This window comes from Amblyomma mixtum, chromosome 10 (assembly GCF_055824585.1).
Source record: "Amblyomma mixtum isolate Tamu chromosome 10, ASM5582458v1, whole genome shotgun sequence".
NCBI classification, from domain to species: Eukaryota; Metazoa; Arthropoda; class Arachnida; order Ixodida; family Ixodidae; genus Amblyomma; species Amblyomma mixtum.
The window spans coordinates 162,105,450-162,130,018 of NC_143021.1; the positions used below are offsets into that span (position 1 = coordinate 162,105,450).

The window sequence follows — 24,569 nt, forward strand, 5'->3', positions numbered from 1 at the left end:
TTATTTTGGCCGCGTGCTTTGCCGATGGGTAGGAGGGCATTTAAGGAGAGGGGGATGTGGGAATCCTGGCTTTCCGCCGTTGCCGTTGCGCGGCTGTGCCGACTTCCCGCGTTGTTTCTCCTCTTTCCCTTGCTCCCGCCTCAGGCGGTGGAGAGGCGGCTAGGTGACTAATCACTGGCATTTGGCCACAGCTCCGCCCCGGCTCCCCAATGGCCTTTGCCATTGGCGCCTTTTGGCGGGAATTCCGGGACCCGCTTTGGTGGCCGCGCACTGCGCGACCGTCCGAGCGGGGCCCAGAGGGAGGGATCCCTCCGAGACAGCGTAAGGTGCGTACGTTACTGTGTTTGTCCGTGCCGGCCTCTGCCGTTCGGACCAGTGCATACTCGAGCTCGCCCGCACGTGTCCTCTGACCTGCAGCGGCTCGAGCCTGTCTAGCGGGGTCCAGCGACCTCCGACAGGCGTACCTTGCGTTGTTTGCCCACTCTCTCTCGCAACCGGCCCAACGGCCGACACGAGAGCGAGATCACAGCACTGCCGCGGAGACATTCTCCTGCAGCGGCGTGCTAGCGGCGTGCATTACTCGAGTCACTTCGTGCGCGCAGCGGAGCCTTGCTCCTCGCGCGCCCCCGGGACGGGGTGACGATTGAGTGTGTGTGTATCTGCTGGAGGACGACGTGAATAATCGTCTCCTTTGTGAACTTGGAGGCCTATTTCTTTGCGGCGAATCGCTCTCCTCCCAGCGGAGGTTGAGTGCGCCGCATCGGTGTCCCAGTGTGTGTGTGGTGACGGCTGATCGGGGCCCTTGGCTCGCGCGAAGCTCGAACCCGCGGTGGGTGGTGGCCTGTGTCCACGTAGGAACCCACAACCATTAATACTGATGGGAGCCCGATGTACAAGTCCTCAAAGACGTTCGTACGGCCGATACAGCTTATTATCAGTGAGCTTCCTCCAAAGCTTCTAGATAAAAGTTTCGTTTTTAGCTTTTTTAAGAGAAGCTGGTTTTTTCGATAAACTATAAATTTTAACCTATTGCCTTGCTTTTTTTAACCTCTTGCCTTGCAACTCTCCAAAGCGTCGCCAAAAATCTCCAGTCCTGCCTAGTCTGGTTCGGCCTGTAGCATCTAAATATGGGTGTCTTCATTGACAAATGTGTAGAAGCTGTTGCATGCGTTGGGACGGTTTTGTGGACATGTGGCCAAGAAACCATAAGGTCAACTGCCCACGTGATTTCTGCACGCTGGTGCTCCTGCTTGGGCTGCAGTGGCCAACTACGTCCAGTTCAACGGAAGGTTTGGTTGCCCATGGTGAGAAGCATGCGGAGAAATGGTTCAAGGTATGATTTCCGTTGTTTGACTATGATGAGAGATCTTACTAGCATGATATCACGCATCACTGTCTAAACATCAACCATGCAGGCGCCCACTTATAGTGATACACAAGCGCTTTTAGGAAACGCTCTAAGGACAAAACAAACATGCATATGTGGCAGCAAAACCGTAATATCCCACGAAACACAAAAAGCGCTAATAGACGTCTAAAAAAAGTCTTGGAAAGAAAAGCTTGACATCTAAAAGAAGTTTCAGCTAAGCAGTTTTTTAGACTTAGACGTTTACTAGCCCTCTATTAGCTCTGCTAACGCTACGCTTGTATACGGCTAGAAAACTTCTGAGGTAGAACTTTTATAGAATTTTTTTAGACGTTCCTTTTTTTTTCGAAATGGGTGCCTGGATTATTTTACGTATTTCAATACTGATTTCAGTGCTGCGTTTAAACCCTCTAAAGCTTTAAAAATGTTATAGTTCATTTTTCTGGTATACACCAGTCAAAAAAAGAAAAAGCTGATTTGCAATGAGCCCACATTACAAGGGATGTATGGCTGTAGTAATGAGGCATAAATGCATGTGCTAGCACACTTTTCAGTCACTGCGTTACTCTTTATTGAATCCAGTGCATACCCACACACAAAAAAAGAAAAGGATCAGGAAATTAATGTTAGTAGCCACGGAGGAGGTAGCTTCACTGGTTTGGCTGACGTTACAACAGTAAGCACTTGGATGGCGGGAAAGTGTCGAGCAGCAACCAATTGTTAAATCAAAAATTCATTCGGCCCCAGGCCTTGTTCACAACGGATGCGTTGATGAGCAAGTTGCTGTGATGTGGATGGCACTGAAGAGCTCGCTAGGTGTTCCAAAAATCGCTTTTCTTGCAAGGAGGATGCCAACTAGACGGTAACAAGGGGAAGTCAAATCCAGCTCTGTTCAGCAGCCTGCAGAAGTGAAAAATATTAGAGTAAAATATTAGAGTCAGGTGCATGTAGAATGGCCAATGAGGAGTCGGAAGCAAATAAGACCAGGAAATGGCAAGGAGTGACAGCACAGGCAATAAAATAAGCTAATTAAAAACATAGATGCATATGATGCCACTGCAAGCGGCATTTCAGCAGAGTGCTACGGCTCACCATAAACTCAAGAAGTCAATCACTGTGGAGGCCTTTAACAGAAGCGAAATCCAAAGAGCATGCATGGACACTGAAAGCCAAGCAGTCAATAGCAAGTGCACTGCCTTACTGTGATGCACACTGTACTCATAGAACCTCCTAAGCTGCATCTTGCAAACAGGCTTTCTCTTACCTGCAAGATGTGGCTGAATCAAAAGTGGTTGATGTTTGACATCTTGCACCGTCGCATGAAAACATAGCAGAGATGCTGCTGTCCTGGTAATGCCTGCATCACTTCAGTATACACCAGAGATGTGTTAAATCTTGGACCTTAACTTGACAGCCACACAGGGCACATCTGAAAGATAAGGCAAATAAAAGTGTGTGTGTATAAGGTTCCTAACACTGCATTGCCAAAGAAGCCCTTTCTAATCTGTACGATGAAGCTCGAACAGTAGGCAAGAGATTACTTACACCACTGCACAAGAGCATTAGTCCAGATTCCCACCTCAGAACTGAAACAATCTCCCGGCCAAGTCGTCTGAACAACCAAGTACAAGGTGCTGCTATTAATTTGCGTGAAACTAGACCAGGTCCTTGCTCCTCCGGCAAACAGTTGGAGTTCTAAAGGTCAAACAAATAATGGGGCTTGTGGAATGAACATTAGCAAAGAGCCTAGACCTATACAAGAAATCATGAAGTGAAAGAAAAGGTGTCAGCTGCAAAGCGTGCTTACCAAAACTTGAGAAGTTGAGCAGGCAAGGAGGTCCTCTGAAAACCACTGTTGAACAGCCTGTACCCAAAACGAAATGTACACAGTGAAGTAGGGACAACGCCAGCTGTGCACGGTGCAATGGTTTTCCAAAAAATAAAAGCTGCCATGCCTGCACAGAGCCGTAGTACTTCACTGCACTGTCAAACAGCCTGCACACATACAGAGCAGCACCACTGAGTAAACTACCTTTGTGCTGGGGCTCTCAATCGCAACGAAATAAAAGCTTGACGCAGTTAAGATAACCAAAGCCTTTTTAACGCGAGTTTCACTGACGGCAATCACAGCAAGGAGAATTGGAGCACACAGGTGGCCAGATGAGAGTCCTTGGCAAGAATAAAACCCTGCCAGAACGCAATAGAGCACAGACTTTAATCAATGTGTGGGAAAAAATCCGCGCCTTATCAACCTACGCTTAAACAAAGCTGGTTGGTTTGAAGCTTTGTCACGTTCACCTTGTCACCGCCTTGATAAAGAAAGCAACTCGCATGCGAGAGCAGCCTAGCAGTATCTACTTAACAAAAGCTCAAATACATGCAAATGCCCTGTTTTAATACATTCAACGCTGCACTTTGGTATGTAAAACACTGGCAGATACTGTTTTGTGATTTGTAAACCAAAGGTTCAATCAGGCGCGTTAGTGGCTTAGCCGGCAAAGCCGACGCTTTCACCACAGAAGAGAAATGGAACGTTACTTACTTTTGCGGAAAACGAGTGCAACAGTGGTAGTAAACGATACCGCAGAAAAGGGGGAAAATGCAAACTGCAGCGGCGTGAAGTGCCAACCAGCGCGGAAAGAAGTGCGCAGCGAAACATGCTACAACGTGCGCAGCAACCGCTTCGCGTGCGTAGCTATCGCTAGCCTCTGCAACGCCAAATGACCAAATGAAGTACTAAATTTCTAAACGTAAAAGTAAACAAATCATCAAAGAACCAAAAAACAAATTGAATCTAATACTTTCAAGTAAAACTAAGCACTTGCAGCTTCCACTAAGATTTTTTTCTGCTTTAAACGGTTAAAACCACTTTGGCAAACTATCCTGCATCGCCACCCTGCGGAGCGACACCAAACAGCGAACAGCAAGCTGCGGCGTGACAGCGTGACTCAAGAAAGATTGCCTCCAAGATACGCCGCCACGAAAAGATAGCGCGCGGTCGATCTGCGCGATAAACCGCGCGAGTGAGCTCGGCGTAGGCGGCGGGAAGGCGGCGAAGGCAGCGTGCGCTGGGCCTGTCAATCCGCATGCTGCCGCCAGTTAGCCGAGGCGTAACAGAGGCGTTCGATGCATGAAGCAAATTTTTTCGCTCGCGTAACTACCGTCGGCTTTCAGGGCCATTATATGTTACCTAAATCCAGCCTTACGAGTGGCGGGTTAGCTGCACTCGATGTGGAACGTGATTCGGGCTCCGTAGGAGAAAACGCGCTTTCTGTGTTCAATACTAAGAGCGGTCTTTGCACCGGCGCGCCTGTTCTTCGAAACGTCAAGCAGGAGAGCCATCTAATTTATGTGCCGTGGTTTACAGCATGTTTAATCCACGGTGGCAACTCTCTGCTGATTGCTGGCGCATCTCCTTGACGTGGTCTCAAGTTCCACGTGTTAGAAACAAGTCCTGAAAACATCTGACTACAGATGTTTCACAGAAGTTTCACAGCGAACGTCTGACTGCAGATGTTTAAGAGACGTCGCAGAGGAAACTTCTTCTTGTCGACATCTATGAGACGTTTGAACACAGCGCAAGACGTTTGTAGTCATTTGAAGCTGTTCCGAGACGATCGTAAGACGTTATGTGTTTCGTGGGATGCCACATCAAGAGTTCGCTTTGATTTTGTTGGAATCATTAAGGTAACTGAACTTGTTAGCCATAACCATTTACAATGATGGCTTCATTTTACGTCAAGGTATGCATATCTCCTCATTTTTCTTTCAGTTTTTACTTTCAAATTTTCTTCAGGTGCCGGTGTTACCGTGAGGTCAGCATAAAGAACCCAAGGACGGCAGCCGGTATGCTTGAAGATGTGGACCGGGCCCTGGAACATGGTGTACACGTGAATGGTCTGAAGGGGATGTCGCCTCTGGTCAACTTGGAAAATTTTGACGTTGTCAATGGCCTGTCAGTGGAATACATGCATTGTGTCTTGCTTGCCGTTGCCAGGTAGATGATAGAGTATTGGCTGGACTCGACGAATTCTCATGAGCTTTTCTACATCGGTGAGTATTCCACTTACCAACCTCAATAGACCTTTCCACAAATTCCGCCGCGCCACCAAGTGGCCGCGCAAAGCACTCTGGGAAAACGGAGCGCCGCGGCGCTCGCGTGTTTTCGTTCCGTCTCTCCGACTGCGCCTGATCACCGGAAAGCCTTCCTCTGCCATCTCGTCGCCATCGCTGTTTCTTATACCTGGGCTACACGGGAACGTTCGAATGACATCTGAGTCGAATGACATTCGAAAACTGGAATGACATTCGGACTCGACGGACGCGCGCGGTGCTACACGAAACCTTCCAAGCGCATTCGAAAGCCTCAGCTCGTTTTCAGTGTACAGTCAGGCCGGAATGAAACGCGAACACGCATATGTCATACATTTCTGCTTTGCAGAGAGATATTCCTTTACAACCTATTTTCGATTATGCGTTTCAGTAGGCCCTTTGCCCAGACACATGAATCAGGCTAGTTGTACACTTCAGCTGAAAGTAGGGAGGTAAAATATTCTGTTTTCTAGACATGCTCTGTTCGCGTTTCATTCCGGCCTGACTGTACAACGATGACGACGGCGGTGGTCACACTGCTCCGACAACGACACTATCACGGTCAACAGCAGCATGTGATTATAGTGAAATATCTAGTTTACTATAATATGATTGCAGTGGGACACGTTTTTCAGGCCAACGACACCGACGAATCCGATCGGCGGCTGAGCGAAAGCACGGTGATCGGGCGGCAGTGCAAATATGTTCGCGCTTCTAAATGAGCGAAACGAACGGCCATATTTCACATGTGCACACCTGAACAGTCACCAGCGATAAGCGCTTGCCAAATTAATTTCAGTCGACGACGACTCCCTTCCCTTCCGCGACCACTAGGCCTATAGCGGGTCCGTGGGATATGATCTGTGATTGCGGCGGTTGTGATGAGCGAATCACTAGCTTTAGCGAATGAAAATGGTCACCGAGTGTAGTTTTGGCAATAGTGACCTGAAATTAATTATTGCTTTCATCGCTGGGCACGCATATGATGAACGTGAAACGCCGGTGTGACCCAGACTGCCGAGCCGTGCTTTACGGCCAGCAGCAGTCGTCGCCGTCGCTAGCTTGTGGATGACAAATTAGGCCGTTTCAGTTAAAGCGAACGGTCGCCAAACATACTTCTGGATAAAGTAGTTTAAAATAAAGTACTGGTCACGTCGGAGGAAGCCGGGACAAAAAACGAGAAGCGCCGGTCCTGCGCGATGTCAACAGCCCGCGGTTGTTAAGTGTTTCTCAGGCGTGCGATCGCACCATCGCTTCCCACACATTATCGCACTGCGTAAACAAGCACGGCTACAGCCGGTAAAAAAGAAAACAGGTTGCTTAATAGAACTAAAGCGCCGATTGCGTTTTATGTCATAAAAACGAATACTAACTGTTCGTACGCAGCGATGTAAACAACAGTATGAGTGCAGTTGTCCTCATCGGCGCACTCCTGGGGAAATTTCATGCTGACGCGGTAAATGTTCACTGCTGTAATATATAAGCTTCAAGCACTCCCTTAGACAGAACACGAGCTATTTGCTAAACATGACACAGTTGGTTGACACAGTAAGCGTGACACAGTCGGATGTTGCATTCCGCGGCCACGGATTACCAGCCGAGCACCAGCAGACGCAGACCGGCGTTCTCCCAATGCATGTATACACAGAGCCCTCGCCGCTCATGTGCCCATGGTGGTGGTGAATAACATTATTCATAAAAGCCCCCCCCCCCCCCCAAAAAAAAAAAAACGAAAATTATGCAGCAGCATTGCGGGCGGCCTTCAGGCTGCCGGTTGTGGCGTCCTGGCCGTACCTAGTCGCGACGCCCTCTGCCCCGGTCACCAGCCGAAGTTGGAGATTCGCATGTGCCCATTGCTCTGCGTAATCACAGCAGGCGTCCGTTCCGCACACATTCGGTGTGGAAAGATCGTGGAGAGACGATCCATGTATCCCTTCGCCCGCTAGTGTTGAAATGCGTACCACATATTTTGTGGTGTTTCGAAGACTTCCACAGAGTAAATCGCCCTTGCGAACCTTGTCGATTTATCCTGCGCACCCATTCTAGCTTCAGCTTCTTGTCCTTGGGGAATACGTGGTATGAAATGTTGATGTCCTTTCTCGTTTTGTTACTACAGCCGGGCACGCAGCACCTTTGACCGCCACCGCGATTCTAATCTGCAGACATGTCGAATGTCTAAAAAAATCCCCACATAATTGTAGAAAGACTAAGAGATAACCAGCACAGCAGTGCGCTGCAACATTTACAACGCGCACGAGAAGACGCACAACGCCTGAACATGGCGGCACAGCACAGTAACACGCTTGACAGCAGACAACGCGAGCGGCGACCGCTCCTTTCTCCCATCATGCTTTGCGCGGATCCGCTAGGGGATGGCGCGGCGCTGCAATTTGTGGAAAGGTCTATTCACGATTGGACGGTATCACAGCACCATTTGCTAGCATGTTTTATTTCTTTTCAAGCTGTTTTCATGATACTACAGTATCGTAGTGTATACACAGTTATGAGAAGAGCATGCCCGGAGGGATCGACTCTCAGGCCGGCACCTAGCTGTACTGCGCGTGACAGTTAGCCTGTCATTGCCATGCCCCATTAGCACCTTTTGTGTCGATCAAAAGAAGCAATGTTGTATGCAACATACAGATTATGTGAAGCCGAGACCTTAAAATGCCACATCACTGTCAGCAGCACGTACTTTGTGTTACAGCACACTGTAATGTAGTTTTTCCTAATGCGATGGTTTATGCTTAATTATATGGCTTGCTCGTAGTTGCATATTGTTCGCTATTTTTTGCAGCTGCTGCATCAACTGTAGCCGCTGGACAAGAGACTTTTGAGCATCCGGCCACCTCACAGCTTCACACGGCTTCCGAGATCCCTGGTCGACCGGTGTTTCTGGAAGGCCACTGAATGGAAACATTGGCTACTATTCTACTGCCTAGGAGTTTTGTGGCTACGATTTTTTAAACACGCAACTCTGTTGATTGAAGGAGTCTACTCTTTGCTGATGATGGAAATATCAACAGCACGTCTTCAGCATGCAGGTAAATTAGACCCACCCCACTTTTCCAAATGAAGCATGATTACTACATGCTTTTATTTTCATAAAATGTGTGCAGTGAAAGCGAAACAAGGTGCTTAAATTTACCTGTTTCTTAGGTATGCAGATGCGATCTTCAAAGTCTGAAAATTAATTTGCCAATTGTGCACGTGTGTAGTGTATGCATGTTCATTGTTCGATTACAGTGGCCTTCATGTTCATTACGACATGAAAAAAGCTTTCAATTTTTTTATTAATTACATAAGGAGCTTAAGTAACTCGTTTGAGCAGCTATTTTATATATTTCCTTTGAACTCCTTATATATGACAGAGAAATCATTCTGAAAAATCTAACCCTCACCAAGACATTGAAGAACAATAGGGTAAAAATAAATGATATTTCGGGACCCCTACGGATCCCTTGTACACATATGAAAACGAAAAATAGATTGGCCGTGTTTATACGAGTGAAGGTCACTTTAATGAGCATGCGTATGTTGCAGGCATGGGCCCATGTGTCCGATTAAGTGTTTACGAAGTTGATTGGATATGGAATGACTCTAGGAGTAGGCGGGATGATAATGATTTCTTGGTGCAAATGATACTGGCTGCATCCCAGGTGATAATGTGACCGGTGCATTTATGGTGATCTGCCAAGGCATTTTCCTCGGTGCGCCCCTTGGCAACGTCATTTTTATGCTCCCTGAACCATCTCCTGTAATCCCCAGTTTTGCCGATGTAGGCTGCGTTGCAATCCTGGCAAGGAATCTTGTATACAACCCTGGTATATCTAGTGCTTTCTAACTTGTCTTTCACTTGCACATGTTGCTGTCTGAGCTTGTTTGTAGGCACGTGGCAGATTTGAACATCGTAATCACTGAAGATTCTTGCCAGTGTTTCGCACACGCCAACCGCATAGGGAATGGCGGCTCGCTTCCACTCTTTCTTCGGTGCCAGGGGTGGATTTGAAGATCGGCGTTGCTGCGAGTTTAGAATTTGCCTTGGGTAGCCATTTCTAGAGTTCTTCTTTTGTCCTTTTTTCTTCTTTCCTTCGCACTTGTGGGGATGAGCATCGGCGTTGCGCGTGTGTGAAGAGCGCTGATGCCACGGAGGGCTTTTGTCCAACCGGATGCGCAGAGGCAAAGTTCAGGTATTGGCCTATATGTGTGGCTTTCCCGTAGACCATTGTCACGAGGCTGTTCGTTGTGCGCGGTACTAAAACATCGAGAAAGGCAGTGCGACCGGAACTCTCCTCTTCCATCGTAAACTGGATGGTTGGCTGGATGGAGTTCAGATGATGTAGTAGTGCAGGTGCGTCTTCCTGGTTCAACACGCAAAAGCAGTCGTCTACATAGCGCAAAAATATTTTTGGGCGATGAGGAAAAGAAGCAAGGGCGAGTGCCTCGATGGTTTCCAAGGCAAGGTTGGCGCAAGTACCCGAAATTGAAGCGCCCATGGCGGTTCCAAACACCTGCCTGTTGAACTCCTCATTAAAAATGAAGTAATTGCTCTGCAGGCAAAATTTCAGAAGGTGGCATAGGTACACAGCTTCAAACAGAGTGCAGTTGGCAAGGGTCTCGTCGTTTTCAAGGACACCTTAAAGCACTTTACTTTTGACAGAATAAGCAAGATAGCAGAGGAATACACATAGAGACTAACATTTATTAAAGAACAGGTACATTTAGGAACGCTAACTGTTGTAGCTGCGGTGAGCGAAGCGGCGGCAGAACGACTAAGCAACATGTTTATTCGGCACGCTGGACCGTACAGATGAAGACTAACACCGAGCAATCTGCTCACTGGCCTTTTTAACAAGAGAGCAACGCACCCCTCAGCATTGCATCATCACACATCACAGTGGAGCACGCGACACTACATTCTAGTCGCTCACAATGCGATCACATGACACTTCATTTCCTCCCCCCTAACTGTTTTACACAAGCTGTATGGGGTATGACGATCAGGAGGCTTCCGAGAATGAGCACTGCGCCGAAGAAGTAGCGTGTTCGGAGACGGCACATGCTCCCGGAGCAGTGGTGCAGGCAGCGTGGACCATGCAGGCGAACTGGCGTTCTGTCCCGGCAACGTAGATGTTTGGACAGGCTGTGGTGCTGATGAATCTTGTGGCTCAGGCATAGCCAAGGAAGGGTTCGCAGCAGATGACCCTTCCGGTACAGAATCGGACATTGAACTAGGCACAGAAGGATACTCAGTCGGCCCGGCTTCAACACTTTGAAACGAACGCGGACGTAGGTTGTCGGCATGCACAAACCTCTTGCTGCCCTATTCTAACATTGTAGGTGGATGCACTGTACCGCTGTTCTACAATGCCCCGCAACCACTTTGCCTCCCCTGGACGTAGTCCTTGCATGAGCACATGGTCACCTTCCTCAAATGATCTGCATGACCGCCTTCTCTCGTTAGCTTTCTCTTTTGTCTGGTAGCATCTGTCGCCCAGTCACTTTTCTGTACAGGAGCTAACACTCCCCTGTCTACAAGAGACTGCAATTGAAGTGACACAGCTTCCGTCAAAGAAAATGGCACCTGTCGCACCTTGCAAAATATGGGGTTGCTCCCCTCCTTCAAAACCGGCCTGACTGGACTACTTTTGATCAGCCCCAGAGTGGGCTCAGACACTTTTACGTACTTCTCAAGTAGCGTCGCAACTTTGTCTAAACACACACCATTCACACTTGACCAATCTAGCTTAAGAGCCTCCAGCCAGTCACGTTCTAACAATGCAGTGTCGCTACTGTTGTGGGTTTGAACAACAATGAGCGGAAGTCGATTGTGTTGACCATTATGTTCGACTAGAACTGTCAACTTCCCTGTGACTGTTAGCGGCGACCCTCCGTATGTCGTCAGCTTTATGTGGCAAGGCTCTTTAGGTAGACTGGGCCAGAATTTCCTGTATAGTGTTTCTGGCACAATGAAAACAGATGCACCCGTGTCTATTTGTCTGTTAACATTCTTATTGGCTAACTTAAGGCAGATTTCATAATGCGCTGGGCGTTCTGCACTAGAATAGACGTTGTACAACAACACTTGGTCACAATCCGCCTCCTCCTGAGCTAGACTCGGCAAATGCACCGCATTTGCTGAGTCTCTACACTTGAACTTGTACATTTTCGCCAAGTGTCTGTAATGCTTTCAGGCACGACAGCGATACTTGCAAAATTTGCGGTTCGATGCTTCGTGCGCTGCCATACCGGAAACATTCCGGCGGTTCAGACACTCGGTCCCTTGCTAGTCCTGCACCGGATAAAGTTGCACGCTGCTGTGGCCATTTCCCACCACCTGGCTTATGACGTACGGCGTCGACTGTACTTTGCACACCCGTCGGTTGAAATTCCAGACTTTCCTTCCGCTCTAGCTCGATGCTTTTCGCGATGTCGCAGGCATCCAAAAACGCCAACTCGCTTCTCTTCAGCAACTCGGCTTGTGATGCGCTGTCGCAGAGGCCCTCTGCAAAGCGGTCTCGCAGAGCCTCATCGCGGAATTCCCCGAATTCACATGAAGCTGCCAATCGCCTCAACTTCATTGCATATGCTGCTATGGACTCCCCTCTTGCTGGCACCGCCGATTAAATTTGAATCATTCTGCGATGACCATGAGCTTTAGTGTGAAATGACTTCACTTTTGGTCATGCTTCAATAAAATTAAAAATGCCATACAGAAAAAGTTCACAAGTACACTTTCATTTACACAAGTCCAGGCTGATCTTGTACATCAAAGATAATATAAGATTGTGCGGGTGATGAGATACAAGGAATTCCGAGTGAACTCCATACCATAAGATAAATTCAAGCAATTAACCCAGTCTTTCATATAAGTTTTAAACAACTGACAGGCACTGTAAATTATGGGTGTTCATTTTTCAATCTGCCAGCTTGCTAATCACACTATGGTGAAAGTTTAAAGGGCATAACTTAGCCCTTTCATTTAATCCCCTTTGCTCTCGAGGCATCGCAGCAGAGAGTCAACCTGCTTTTTCAAGAATTCTTTGTTTGCCTCCAGTTTCCGGGCCGTCTTCTCAATATATTTTGCTGGCAACTGCCTGCCGCAGCTCCGACAATGAACATAGCGATTTGTCGTCCCCTGACGAGCTAGATGTGGAGAGGTGCCTCTTTTTGTCTTGAAGCATAGAAATGATAAACACATAAAATACTTTCTCCCTTTTGTGCCATAAGAAATGATGAACTTCTACCTACTTTCTGCTCCTCGTTTTGCATAAGCCTTTTTTTTGCAGTGAGCATCGTTCAGATGCTTATCCAAGATATTGGCATACATTGTTTGCTTGGCTTTACGACTACTGAAGGAAAAGCTGGTACGATAACTGCATTTTGCTTCAGTAGTCGTGGCCATTCTATTGCATCTTCACATTCTTGTGTGCGCTAATTTGTTTCCTTAGGTCACCCGACACCTATCTCAGTGTTGTTGATTTGCTCTTGGCTGTGGTGACTGCACATCATTGAGAGTAAATGCAAAAACATTTGCGTGCTTTGCAGTTCTAGACATCTAAAAAATCTCTAGGTGTCTAAATTATTCCATAGCCCTACACAACAGTTTGACTCATTGCAGAGATTCAGTGTAAGACCCCATTTACCAAGTGGTCCCCATGACCCCCAGGTTTTATTTCATACTGCTGCATTCAGTTCATTAATGGTAATGGAGAATGTAATTTCAATTCTCAGTATCACGTTTTTCATGTTGCAAAGCGCTAAGATTATTCTACCTCTCTAGACGACGGCACTGAAAAGCTAGTGCACCAAAGAATGCGCGTGAGAACATTTTGCCCACAGGCCTAGGTTTGTTGAACGGCAGTCCATTCTTTTTGAAATTTATTTTGGTGATTTTTTTTAGCTACCACAACTGCTTCTTTTCCCACATAGTTGTTTGAACTTCTGCATAGACTTTGAAATACTGATCAAGCTCTTTTCCAATTTCTCTTTGTGCCTGTTATTCTGTTCTTGCTTTTGGAAACAGGGACAGTCAAGTATACTGTTGGTGACCCAGTGCCTGATAGGACTGCAGATGAGACCATCGAACAGATGAAGGAGGCAGCAGCAAAAAATATGGTTGTGAAAGGCGTAAAGGGACCAACAGCTTCGCTTAACTTGCCGCATTCTGATGTAATCTCTGTGTTTACCCCAGTTTACAGACCTTCGGCTGTCAAATCCAGGAGAATATTACATTGGTGAACTGGCACTTGCTGAGGTTCTGCACAGAAAGCTTCGCGGCTTGAAACTTCTGTGTTTTTACAGACTGCAGCATTCGCTCACAGTACGTAAGTACTGGAAAGCGATTGAGTGTCATCAGTGGCTGCTTTGCTTTTCCCTTCCATGTCTAGATGGCATTTTGAGGTCAAAATTTCTGAGGCATTTTGCCCTACTGCTAAGGGGAGTCTCACTTCTGCTCCAAGACAAGGTAACGTGATGGTGTCACCCACAGCACGCAGTGTCTAGTTAAATTTGTCGTGGAGACACAATTTATGGTGAAAAAACTGACATTCAATGTCCACCAGCTTCTGCATTTGCCCAAGAGTGTGGTGGCCGAGAGGCCACTCTGGGCACATTCATGTTTTGCCTTTGAGTCGAATATTCGGTAACTGAAAGAGCTGGTGACATCATCCAAGAGTGTGCCACTGCAGATTGTTGAACGACTCATGATGACCACTTCTTTAAACAATCTAAAAGTGCTGGCTAGTACAGAGATGCAAGAGTTTTTACGAAAGGATATGCCTTGAGCCAAAAGCTTGTTCAGCTACTTGGCAAGCCGAGACAGGCTTCTCAAGAAGTTTTGCAGTGTGTTGAAGGCCAGATTGGTCATATTATATGCGGTCCTGTTGTGGAACATGACTGGGTTGCAGTATCTCAGTGTGTGTTCCACAGCGAGCAGTACAAAAGGCCGTACATGACTGACTCCACTACGGCAATGCTGGAATCGGGAGCCTGCATCAAAATCAAGCATATAATTTGCTTCAGTGATGTGGCTGGAGATTATAAAACATTTGTGATAGCACACAAGTTCTTTACCACTCCAGCCTACAAGACTATGCATATGCTCAGGGCTGAACTGACGTAACATGAACATATTACAGAAATAAAGCCTGGTGTCATACCACGTGTTTTCATGGAAGGAAGTGCATCATATGTTTTCATACCACTTAAATTTAAGGCCCTATGTAAGAGCCAGTGATTGCTGATGTGATGATGATAGTGAATTTTTATGGCGCAAGGGCATCTGCGGCCAAAGAGCGCCATGACGCAACGTATTTTTCGTCTTCTGAAAGTGGGGTGAACGACCCATTTCCCAAGCATTTCACCCCAATTAAGCCTAGCACCAGGCCAGGGGAAGCTTGTACCCATTGTATCACCGGTGGGCACCCGGCGGCACTGGGTATCAAACCCCACACCTCCCGTATGCGAGGCAGATGCTCAACCACTCGGCCACCACTGTGGTTTGCTGATGTACAGTGCTGTAAAGTAGCATTGACTATAATAATATGCAAGTGCACAAGAAATTCACTTCCGTTGCACCAACATAGAGCAACTAGCACAGTGTCCGAAGTTACTTTCCACTGAACACATGCTTGCTAGTATTTGTGGGAGCTTTGCATGCTTTGTGGTGCACACTCAAGTTGCACAACCCTTGTCATGGAAATAGATCTGAAACCATCTGCTGTTTCTCCCATTGGCTGCTGTGTGTAGCTTCAGGATTTGAAAAGTTTTTCACGCTAGTGAGGTAGTGGCAAACTTCCTCTGAACACATGCTTCTTAAAAATAGACATAGTTGCAGTGACTGGTCATTGATGTGAGTGATTGCAGTTTTGTTGGATGGTATCTGCACATCTCCTTTTGGAGGGACACTGAGGACAAATTCATGTTGGCCTTTATCGGCCATCCCAGTGGCAAAGACGCTATTTGCACTGAAAACGAAGCTTTCTTAAGCAAAAAAAAGGTAAAATGAAATACAGATCTCTCAATTACTGGCCAATTCACAAGCAAAGTATGATGCCCCAAAACAGTTTTCAGGCCATAAATCCTATAGGTTCACGTCAACTCACTTCCAAGCAATGATCATGAAGCCTTTTCCAGCTTTGAAATCGTGACTTTGAAAGATGTGGCCGGAAAATTTTTAAATTAATATTTTCTCAGCAACACATCTTTGCTGGAAAAAAAAAATCGGCATAGCCAGAAATAACCACAGAATTGATCTTTTCAAAAAGCAGAAACGACAAAGTTGTCTTCAGTGTCTCTAAACAGTGCTTGTTTATGGTTACATGCAATTCATGTGCATTCATTAAAAAAATGTCTTTATATCAGTATTTCATCTCCGTTCTTTGCCTTGAAATAAACTGCATATTTATGGTTTTATGATTTGACAGTTTGAATGTTCATTCCTCCATGAAGAAACAATATGCATTTCATGGCTGTTCTGCATCTTTTACACATGCAAATGTTAATCACTTTTCTTTTCCACACTGCACAATCAGCAAAAATGAATGCATCTGTGTTGAAACTAGTATTCAAAACATAGCACAATTCAGTTCATCAGTGAAATCTTTTCACAAGCACATTGTGAATGTGTCAGTTGTACAGCTGACCAAATTTTTAGCTGGCGTGTATTTCGGCCAGGTTTTGCTTGTTCCTGCAGCTTATGACAGAGCAAGCTTGTGAAAATATGAAATCTAAGCACAGGCTCACTAAGCCTGTGCTCAATATTGAGCGTTCTGCAAGTTTGCTTCATCATAAAGTGCAGGAGCGCAGGAAAAGTGGCCATTGCACATGCTAACTAAAGAGTTGGCTGGCTGTACAGTTGTCAAAGCTACAGTTCAGCCTGCATCTAATAGCAGAGCTGAAAATTTTGATTAGCAATGAAACCTCTTGCAGTAAGGAAGTATATGGCAGTGCAACGATTGCTAACTATAAGGACTTTTGTGGAATGAAATGTGAGCTATCACTGTGAGCTTTTGCTTTGCTTTGTTCTGCCAAAGCACTCAGGGCTTCCACAGTAAGCATCAGTTTGTATGATTCACAGGCTTGCACACTCGGTCGGATACCACCTGGACAGAGGTCATTTCTATAAAGAACCAGCACCTCATATGGGTATCAACTCATGTGAACCACACATAAATCCCACGCTCGAGTCCCAGTCTACTCTGTTTCGCAGTCTGATTCCATTTACAGACTACAAGGTTTCCGATCAGCTGGTTTTAATTTCAGACCAACTGGTTCCTGCTAGTACCATTTCCAGAATGACTGGTTCAATCTGGTACCATTTGCAGGCCAACTTGTTCCGGCTGGCTCCATTTCCAGGCTGCACTGGTACCTGTTAGGACCAGCTGGAACCAGCCGATTCCAGTTGAAACCAGCTCGAACCAGTTAGAATTTTTTCACCTGGGAGGTTTCCTACAATTCAGCTGAACGTCGGGAGCAGATAGCTGGCGAGCTTTCACGCCGGGCCCTACGCAGGTGAAGCACGGTGTGTTCCTTTATATTTTTCTGCACGCTCAGTTCCAGCCTTGTGTGTTTATCTATTTATTTATTAGTTTGTTTTAATCACCTTTTAGCCTCTTTTGTTTCCTGTGTGTTCGTTCTGTTTTCGTTCCAACGTTCCGAGGTGTACATAGTCAATATGCGTCTGTGTTGGCGTTGCTTTTTTTTTTCACACAGGATACGTTTATTCACGTCGTCCTCCAGCAGGCACACACGCACTCAAAAGTCACCCCGTCCCGAGGGCGCGCGAGGAGCAACGCTCCGCTGCTCGCATGAGGCGACTAGAGCAATGCGCGCCACTAGCACGCTGCTGCAGGAGAATGTCCCTGCGGCAGTGCTGTGATCTCTCTCTCGTGTCGACCGTTGGGCCGGTTGCGAGAGAGAGTGGGCAATCAACGCAAGGTACGCCTGTCGGAGGTTGCTGGACCCCACTGGACAGGCTCGAGCCGCTGCAGGTGAGAGGACCCGTGCTGGCGAGCTCTAGTATGCACTGGTCCGAACGCAAAAGGCCGGCACGGCCAAACAGTACCGTACGCACCTTATGCTGTCTCGGAGGGATCTCTCTCTGGGCTCCGCTCGGACAGTCGCACGGCGCGCGGCCGCCCAAGCAGGTCCCGAAATCCCATCAAAAGGCGCCAGTGGCAAAGACCCTTGGGAAGCCGGGGCGGAGCTGTGGCCAAATGACAGTGATTAGTCACTTAGCCGCCTCTCCACCGCCTGAGGTGGGAGCAAGGGAAAGAGGAGAAACAACGCGGGAAGACGGCAACAGCCGCGCAAAGGCAACGGCGGGAAACCAGGATTCCCACAAGGTCGGCTTTAGTGTGCCAACATTAGAGGAATGTGTATCAATCTTCGGACAATGGACACGATGTGAGTAAAATTAGAAGCTGCCACTACAAATAATCTGCCTGTATGCCTTATACTTCTCTTAATATGGCGCAGCATATATAATGTCCTTGGAACATCAATTTGTCCAGACAATGCTGCGCCCACAAACTGCAAGTTCTGTTTGAACAGCAAGAAAGTGTAAGACAGGCAGGCAAGGTTACTCTGAAAATAACATACAACACCGAAGCTTTTGCATGTGTGTCTGTGTATCAATGGCTTATTTCTGGCATGCGCTTATTACTGTAACCTAATGACAGCGCATGTGGTGAGGGGCCATGACTGACTGGACCATCTTGATTTTGCACCCACGATTCTTGCTAACACACTTAACACATTTATTATTTATTTATTTGTGACGCTGAGTGTGCTGCGCGGCGTAAAACGTGGTGTTAGTTTTATGCCACACGCACGGGCACACGCATGTCGACCATCAACAGCATCGCACTGGGTTTCCTGGCCTATGAGGGACACAGCAACGGCCGGGCCGAAGAACACTATCCGGGCGGCGACTACCTGCAGGCATCTGTCTTTGCGGCTGGCGAGAGGAGATTTTGCGCCTGGAATTTGGTGCACACTTTTCTTCGCTTGTCAGTCCAGCAGCTGATCAGCATTGCAGAAGGCGACACGGGCTCTGGTGACATCTCGCTCTTCCAGGGAGTGTTTGGCATTCGCGTGCGAGGAGTGCGCAGACTAGTTGGCATCCCGAAGACACACCTTGAACAGTGTTCGGCCGCGTCGGTCCTAATGGGACCTACGGGAGTCATCTACCTGTCGTACCAGATCACACCAACCTACTGGGAGAGTCAGGTCGTCAGTGTTGACTACAAGCCTGTGACTGAATACGTCCTGCCGACCCCCATGCCGGACTCAAATCTGTACGTGTGGCTCTCATCCGTGCCAAGACGCCGCGCCTTTCGTGGTCACAGGCCGCACTGTGGAGGGGACCTCGGCCATCCAGCTCCTGCAGGGACCAAAGCTGAGCCCTCCTCCTGGCCAGGACGGACCATATCTGGCCGAGGCAAGCGCCACCACCCGAGTGGCTTCCAACGATGGAGCCAGTCTCATGGAGGAAGAATGGTGGGAGGACCGACTTATACATTTTTGGGCATGCTACCAACTCAGCTACTACTCTGGATCTCTGCTACCCGCCCTGGCACCCAGACCGGGCAATGCTCCGCACCGCATCCCTCGCTCCCGAGACTGGTGGCAGTCCGGGCCCGGGGACTCCCGGGTACTGTACCCTGTATACACCACCATGTCCACCATGTGGATGGCGATTATGGATGCTGACACACGTGAGAGGCTGATGTTGTTTGCCTCCACTGACGGCACTTCCTGGTTGTCCATCTTGACCACGGGCACCGGAGCCAGAGCGGGCGGTTTCTTCTCGTTCGAGCGGCCCCACACCATGACCCTCGAGGGGGATCGAAAGCCGGGCCCCAATCTCACCTCCTGGTTGGCCGACTGGGGAAACTCGACCGGAGACGAGACGCCGGAGGCGCAGCAGCGGGCGTCTGTCGGGCTCTCGTCTCTTGCATCATCAAAGAAGGAGTGTCGCTCTGCGGCGGCGCCAGGTCGATCAGTCCAGTCACCGCCTGCGCCCGAGGAGAAACCTGGACAGTAAAAGAGTTGAACGAGGCCCTGGCGGGGTGTCGGCTGGAGGAAGAGGCCATGTGGGCTCTAAATGCCTGTTTCATTCAGGTCACTGCTCTGGGGCAAGTGGCACTGTTTTGTGACTTGTGTGTCACCCTCGCGGTGCGGGGTGACACACATACATATCACCATTGATGAAAGTACACGAAGCTGGACCCGAGCATCTTGTAATTGTAAAAGATGACTATATTTTAGTACTGCTTTGAGTGACACTCCGGAGAAAGCTTTCTTGAGAGCACGTGCAACAAAGTTTACCTCAGAGGATGTAAAGACTCGAAAGCAGATCAAGCGGCTGCAGCAGTCCAGAAGACTCCAGAAACAAAACGCTGAGTTGAGCACTGTGCTCCAAATGGTACTGAGGACGAGCATTCTGCTGTGCTTGACACCCTTGGTATAAGTAATCAACAAAGCTGTACAAGGGAGCTGTGATCAACAAAGCTGTACAGTTGTACAGCTGGCGAAATCTTTAGCTGGTGTGTATGACGGCCAGGTTTTGCATGTTCCTGCAGCTTATGACAGAGCAAGCTTGTGAAAATATCAAATCTAAGCACAGGCTCACTAAGCCTGTGCTCAATATTGAGCGTTCCGCAAGTTCGCTTCATCATAAAGTGCAGGAGTGCAGAAAAAGTGGCCATCGCACACGCTAACTGAAGAGTTGGCTGGCTGTACAGTTGTGAAAGCATACAGTTCAGCCTGCATCTAATAGAGCTGAAAATTTGATTAGCGGTGAAACCTCTTGCAATGAGCAAGTATATGACAGTGTTACGATTGCTGACCATGTAAGGACTTTTGTGGAACGAAATGTGAGCTATCACTAGGGGTCCCGAAGGACACTCGGCTAGGCGCCAGGTGCAGAGGGCAGCTCCCACGTCAGCGCAGAGAGCCCGAAGCTCTCCGCTGCCACGCGGGCCTCCTGGACAGCCCGAAGCTGGTCGTGTAGTGAAGCACTTTTTAGCACTTTGTCCCAATTTTCCTTGTTCTTGGCGTAGGTGTCACTTGATGCACAACCACGCAGCATATGGTTCAAGTCTATACGTTCACTGTACTGTTCACACACATGTCCGTCGTAGTCTGGGTCGATGTGCTTTGTGTGCCAAGGGTTGGGGTATGAGTTCGTTTGGAGCAAGCGTAACGTGACTGACTAGCTGCTGCTTAATTTCTTATCCGGGAGGGGAAATGCTCATCTACTTAGATAAAAGTGCTTAGTGAGCTTGTACTCGATATGTGAAGTAGCGGGGGAAACCGGAGGGACGCGGTCGATAAGTCCTCCTGCCGCCTCTTGTGTGATCTCGTTGAGATTCCGCAGGCTGCCCCCTAAGCTGCCCATGTGTGCCGGGAACCATACAATGTAGTGATCGGTGATGTTACTTCCGCCTAAGATCCATAGCGTCATCTTGTCTATCCCGCCCTTGGCGAAAGCTCGAATGGCTGCTCTACAGTCGCTGTATACAGTTGTGAAGCTCGAGTCTGAGAGCTAGTGGTATCGCTGCTTGTTCAGCTACCTCTGGCTTCTTGGTGCAAAGTGCAAGTGAGTTATGTGTTCGCCCGTGTCCGTCGACTGCTGCTACTGAGTAGGCATGCTTTCCCGGTATGTACACTGCATCCATGAAAGCTGTCTGGTCTGGAAACCTTGCCGCGTGCGCAGCGAGGGCTTCGGCGCGGGCGAGTCTTCTTCCTTGATTGTGGATCGGGTGTACGTTTCTTGGGAAGGGGGACACTTTAGTTGATTCTCGCATGACTTTAGGTAACTGCAGGATGTTGCCCCTTTCTGCTATGGTGTTCAGGCCGAGCTTGACGAGAATCTCTCTGCCCGCTTTGGTGCTTGATAGGCGTACAATCTGTGCCGTGTGCTGTGCCTCGATGATTTCAGCAAGGGTATTGTGCTCTCCTAGCTGTAAGAGTAGATCAGTGGAGGCATTATCAGGGAGCCCCAACGCTGTCGTGAAATCTCGGTGTTTGTGTACTTCGAGCCTTTTCCGATGTACTTTTTTCCAGTTGAGCATCGCAGCCACGTATGTGGTGTGACAGAGTACAAAAGCGTGGACCATTCTAATAGCGTTGTCCTCCCTCAATCTTCTGTGCCTATTCATGATACGCCGAAACATTCGGATCGCGTTTGCAATCTTGATCGTGATGCTGTCCAGCATCACTCAGTTGGACCCGTTACTTTCGATGATTAGTCCTAGAATTCGTATTTTGCCAACCGTAAGTATGCAATTTCCATCCCTTTCGTGTAACTCTATGCATGGAGTGTGGTGCCTGCGCCAGCCGTTGGACGGGCGCCCTGGTTTTGGGGGGGTGGTAGATGAGCAGCTCGGATTTTCGAGAAGAGCAGCGAAGTCCCATTGGGGCGAGATGGGCCTCGGTAAAGCCCGGCCCACATGAAGCCATTTCCTCGCGAAAAACCTGCAAGCGGCCGCCGACCAAGCAGTGGCGGTCAGCCGCTCACCAGAAGCGGCGAATGCGAGCTGTCAGCGTGAACCAATGAGAGCGCTCTGCTCCCGCATCTAGCTTCCGGGCGAGATGGGCCTCGGTAAAGCCCGGCCCACATGAAGCCATTTCCTCGCGAAAAACCTGCAAGCGGCCGCCGACCAAGCAGTGGTGGTCAGCCGCTCACCGGAAGCGGCGAATGCGAGCTGTCAGCGCGAACCAATGAGAGCGCTCTGCTCCCGCATCTAGCTTCCGCCTGCCGCTTTTGATTCTGCGACCGACCACAGACAACATGGCGTCCAAATTTGTGCGCATCAAGTACAGTGGTAAATTAATCGGCCGTCTAATGCGACCAGTATTATGGAACTGCTGCGACATGCAGTACAAAGATGCACGGAAGAAAGCCATCATGTGGCGGAGATTGAGGCAGCGATTGGAGTTGACCCTGACGGTAAGTCAAATTTCACGGCGCCTTCGTTGACATGAGCAGATCAGCGTGGACTGTAAATTTTCTACGTTCACGTCGAGCCGCGGTGATTCCTTTCTATGGAGTTTGAAACGAAAAAGCGTTCATCTAATGGCAGGCGCCAAACTAATCAATTCGTCGTCTGCCGCCGCGGTGGCTTAGTGGTTATGGTGCTCGGCTGCTGACCCGAAAGACGCGGGTTCGATCCCGGCCGCGGCGGTTGAATTTCTTTGGAGGAGAGATTCTATAGGCCCGTGTACTGTGCGATGTCGGTGCACGTTAAAGAACCCCAGGTGGTCGAAATTTCCGGAGCCCTCCACTACGGCGTCTCTTATAGCCTTAGTCGCTTTTGGACGTTAAACCCCATAAACCAACCAACCAATTCGTCGCCACCTGACACATTATTTACCTCTGTGGCGCCTAGCTGGCCGACACGTGCGGCGTGTTTACATCGTCGCAAACTGTCGGTGCCCTGTCGGGCTTGAGAAAGCTCTTCGCAAATTGTACTAAGACTTCTCAGAGGACATATTTGGTTGCAATGCTGTCCTTTATTGTAAGTCGGGGCAGCTATCTGAGACTGCAAAACGGATTATAAAGCGGCGAAAGGTGGTGAAGTCACGGACGATGTTTTCGTGGGCGTACGCATTGCAAATTATTAAAAACCAGCCGCGCGTGTACGCGGCTCTGATATGCATGTGTGTCATCTGAATTCAGCGTCAGTATAGACCAAACGAGCTGAATAAACGTACTGTGTGCGAGCGCGTTTGGAATTGCAAAGAAGCTGTCTGAAAACATGATATGCTCATTAATTTGTATGCTTACCTTGATAATTATCACGTTAATTAACTTGATCACTTCAACTACTCACCTTATAAGCTTTAAGGCAGACACAGTGTCAGGTGCCAAAACATTGTGACCCACCAACAGCCGCATGCTTGTAAATATGACTTCAATTTTTATTTTTTTCAGGCTCAAGTGCACAGGCACGATTTAAGGGCCTCAGGGACACATTCACAAAATAATACAGGAAATGGAGGGTGGGGGCTCCAAGTGGCTCTGGCGCAAGCGAATCCACGGAGGTCAAGTGGACATATTTTAAATCACTGATGTTCTTGAAGGACCAAGTGGAAATGGGCAGGTTTGTGACTTTCGACAACACAGCTGTATATGTGCATGACTGAATAACCGCACGTTCTGTAAGGTGAATGAAACGAATGACATTGTACAGTCTTAATTTCTTTGTCACACATCTGTTGACAGAAAACAGCAATGTAGTGCAAACAGCTTTGCTTTAAATGAAGGAATGTAGACTGAGAAGTAATATTTCATTATTTCTTGAAATCAGCACAAGAAGCAACTTCCGCAGGAGCGACAAGCCTGAAGCCACCGCTGAAGAGTGGTTAATGGGAGTCTACAACGAAGGCACTGGGGAGTAGACTTTTATTGTCCAAGCGTATAGAACAGTCACTATAAACTATCGCATAAATATATATCTCTGCAATGACTAATGAATGAACATTGCTAAGAGAAAAGCGTGATATTGATTTTTTTTCACACTTTACAGACTGTCAGCCAATTTCTCCAGAAGACACTCCCCGGGAAGTAGTGGACACTCCACAAATAAGCAGCAGGAGCTCAACTCTTGTTCCCAATGAATGTGCCTACTTGCACACTCCATGGCCACAGAAAAGAACAAAAAAGTCGCAATGCTCAAGAAATTGAGAAGATAGAAAGCCTTCTAAAACAAGATGAAGATGAACCTGCAATTTTCGGACAACTAGTCGCAAAAAGAATGCGTGCATGCCCGAAAAGCTTGCGGCCAGATATAGAAATTGACCTGTTGGCATCACTGAGGAAATACACAACAAGAGAATAAAAGATACATTGTAGCGTTCATGTTCTGTCATTTTTTGATGCCTAACAACCAGTCTGAGTGAGCTAAATCTTTTTACCCACCCGTTCATCTACTTTTTAGTCTCTAGTGAAAAGTAAAGAACAGTAAGTTTCCTTTACCTAGCAACCATTAGCCTGTAGTAGATGAAGCGGAGAGGGAAGCAGAAGGCAAAACTTCAATGATCGGACACTATGTAAGCAAACACCAAATTTTACTCGTCAAAAAGAAAATTGCTGTTCCTT

At 48.0% G+C, this 24,569-nt stretch overlaps 1 protein-coding gene and 2 long non-coding RNA genes across 9 annotated transcripts in view; 2 read left to right on the top strand and 1 right to left on the bottom strand.

The window, feature by feature from the left end:
• Positions 1–15,926, top strand: part of LOC149327550 (uncharacterized) — an 87,922-nt gene extending 71,996 nt beyond the window's left edge. The window contains exons 3-5 of one of the 3 annotated variants that reach the window (XR_016285946.1): positions 5,163–5,419; positions 8,256–8,502; positions 13,485–15,919. Coding sequence is in view for 1 of the 3 variants with exons in the window: in XM_089562432.1 (XP_089418558.1) it covers positions 5,368–5,419; positions 8,256–8,368 (165 nt within the window). In the remaining 2 variants the exon portion in view is untranslated. Of the gene's footprint in view, positions 1–743; positions 1,334–5,162; positions 5,420–8,255 lie in introns of those variants that run through there. The other 2 variants (XM_089562432.1, XR_016285947.1) reach the window with 2 other exon arrangements.
• LOC149327553 (uncharacterized) lies at positions 1,884–3,924 on the bottom strand. 5 transcript variants are annotated; one of them, XR_016285953.1, is made up of 4 exons: positions 3,174–3,574; positions 2,912–3,061; positions 2,631–2,795; positions 1,884–2,266 (listed from the first exon to the last, which is right to left on the bottom strand). It is a non-coding gene; the product is annotated as an uncharacterized LOC149327553 (long non-coding RNA). The 5 variants fall into 5 exon arrangements; XR_016285952.1 differs by having other exon boundaries at positions 1,886–2,266; positions 2,946–3,061; positions 3,174–3,573; XR_016285950.1 differs by lacking the exon at positions 2,912–3,061 and adding an exon at positions 3,909–3,924 and having other exon boundaries at positions 1,887–2,266; positions 3,174–3,321.
• A 200-nt stretch (positions 15,927–16,126) lies between the features above and the next one.
• Positions 16,127–24,182, top strand: LOC149327554 (uncharacterized). The gene is made up of 3 exons (XR_016286578.1): positions 16,127–16,982; positions 23,403–23,571; positions 23,998–24,182. It is a non-coding gene; the product is annotated as an uncharacterized LOC149327554 (long non-coding RNA).
• Positions 24,183–24,569: the final 387 nt, after the last annotated feature.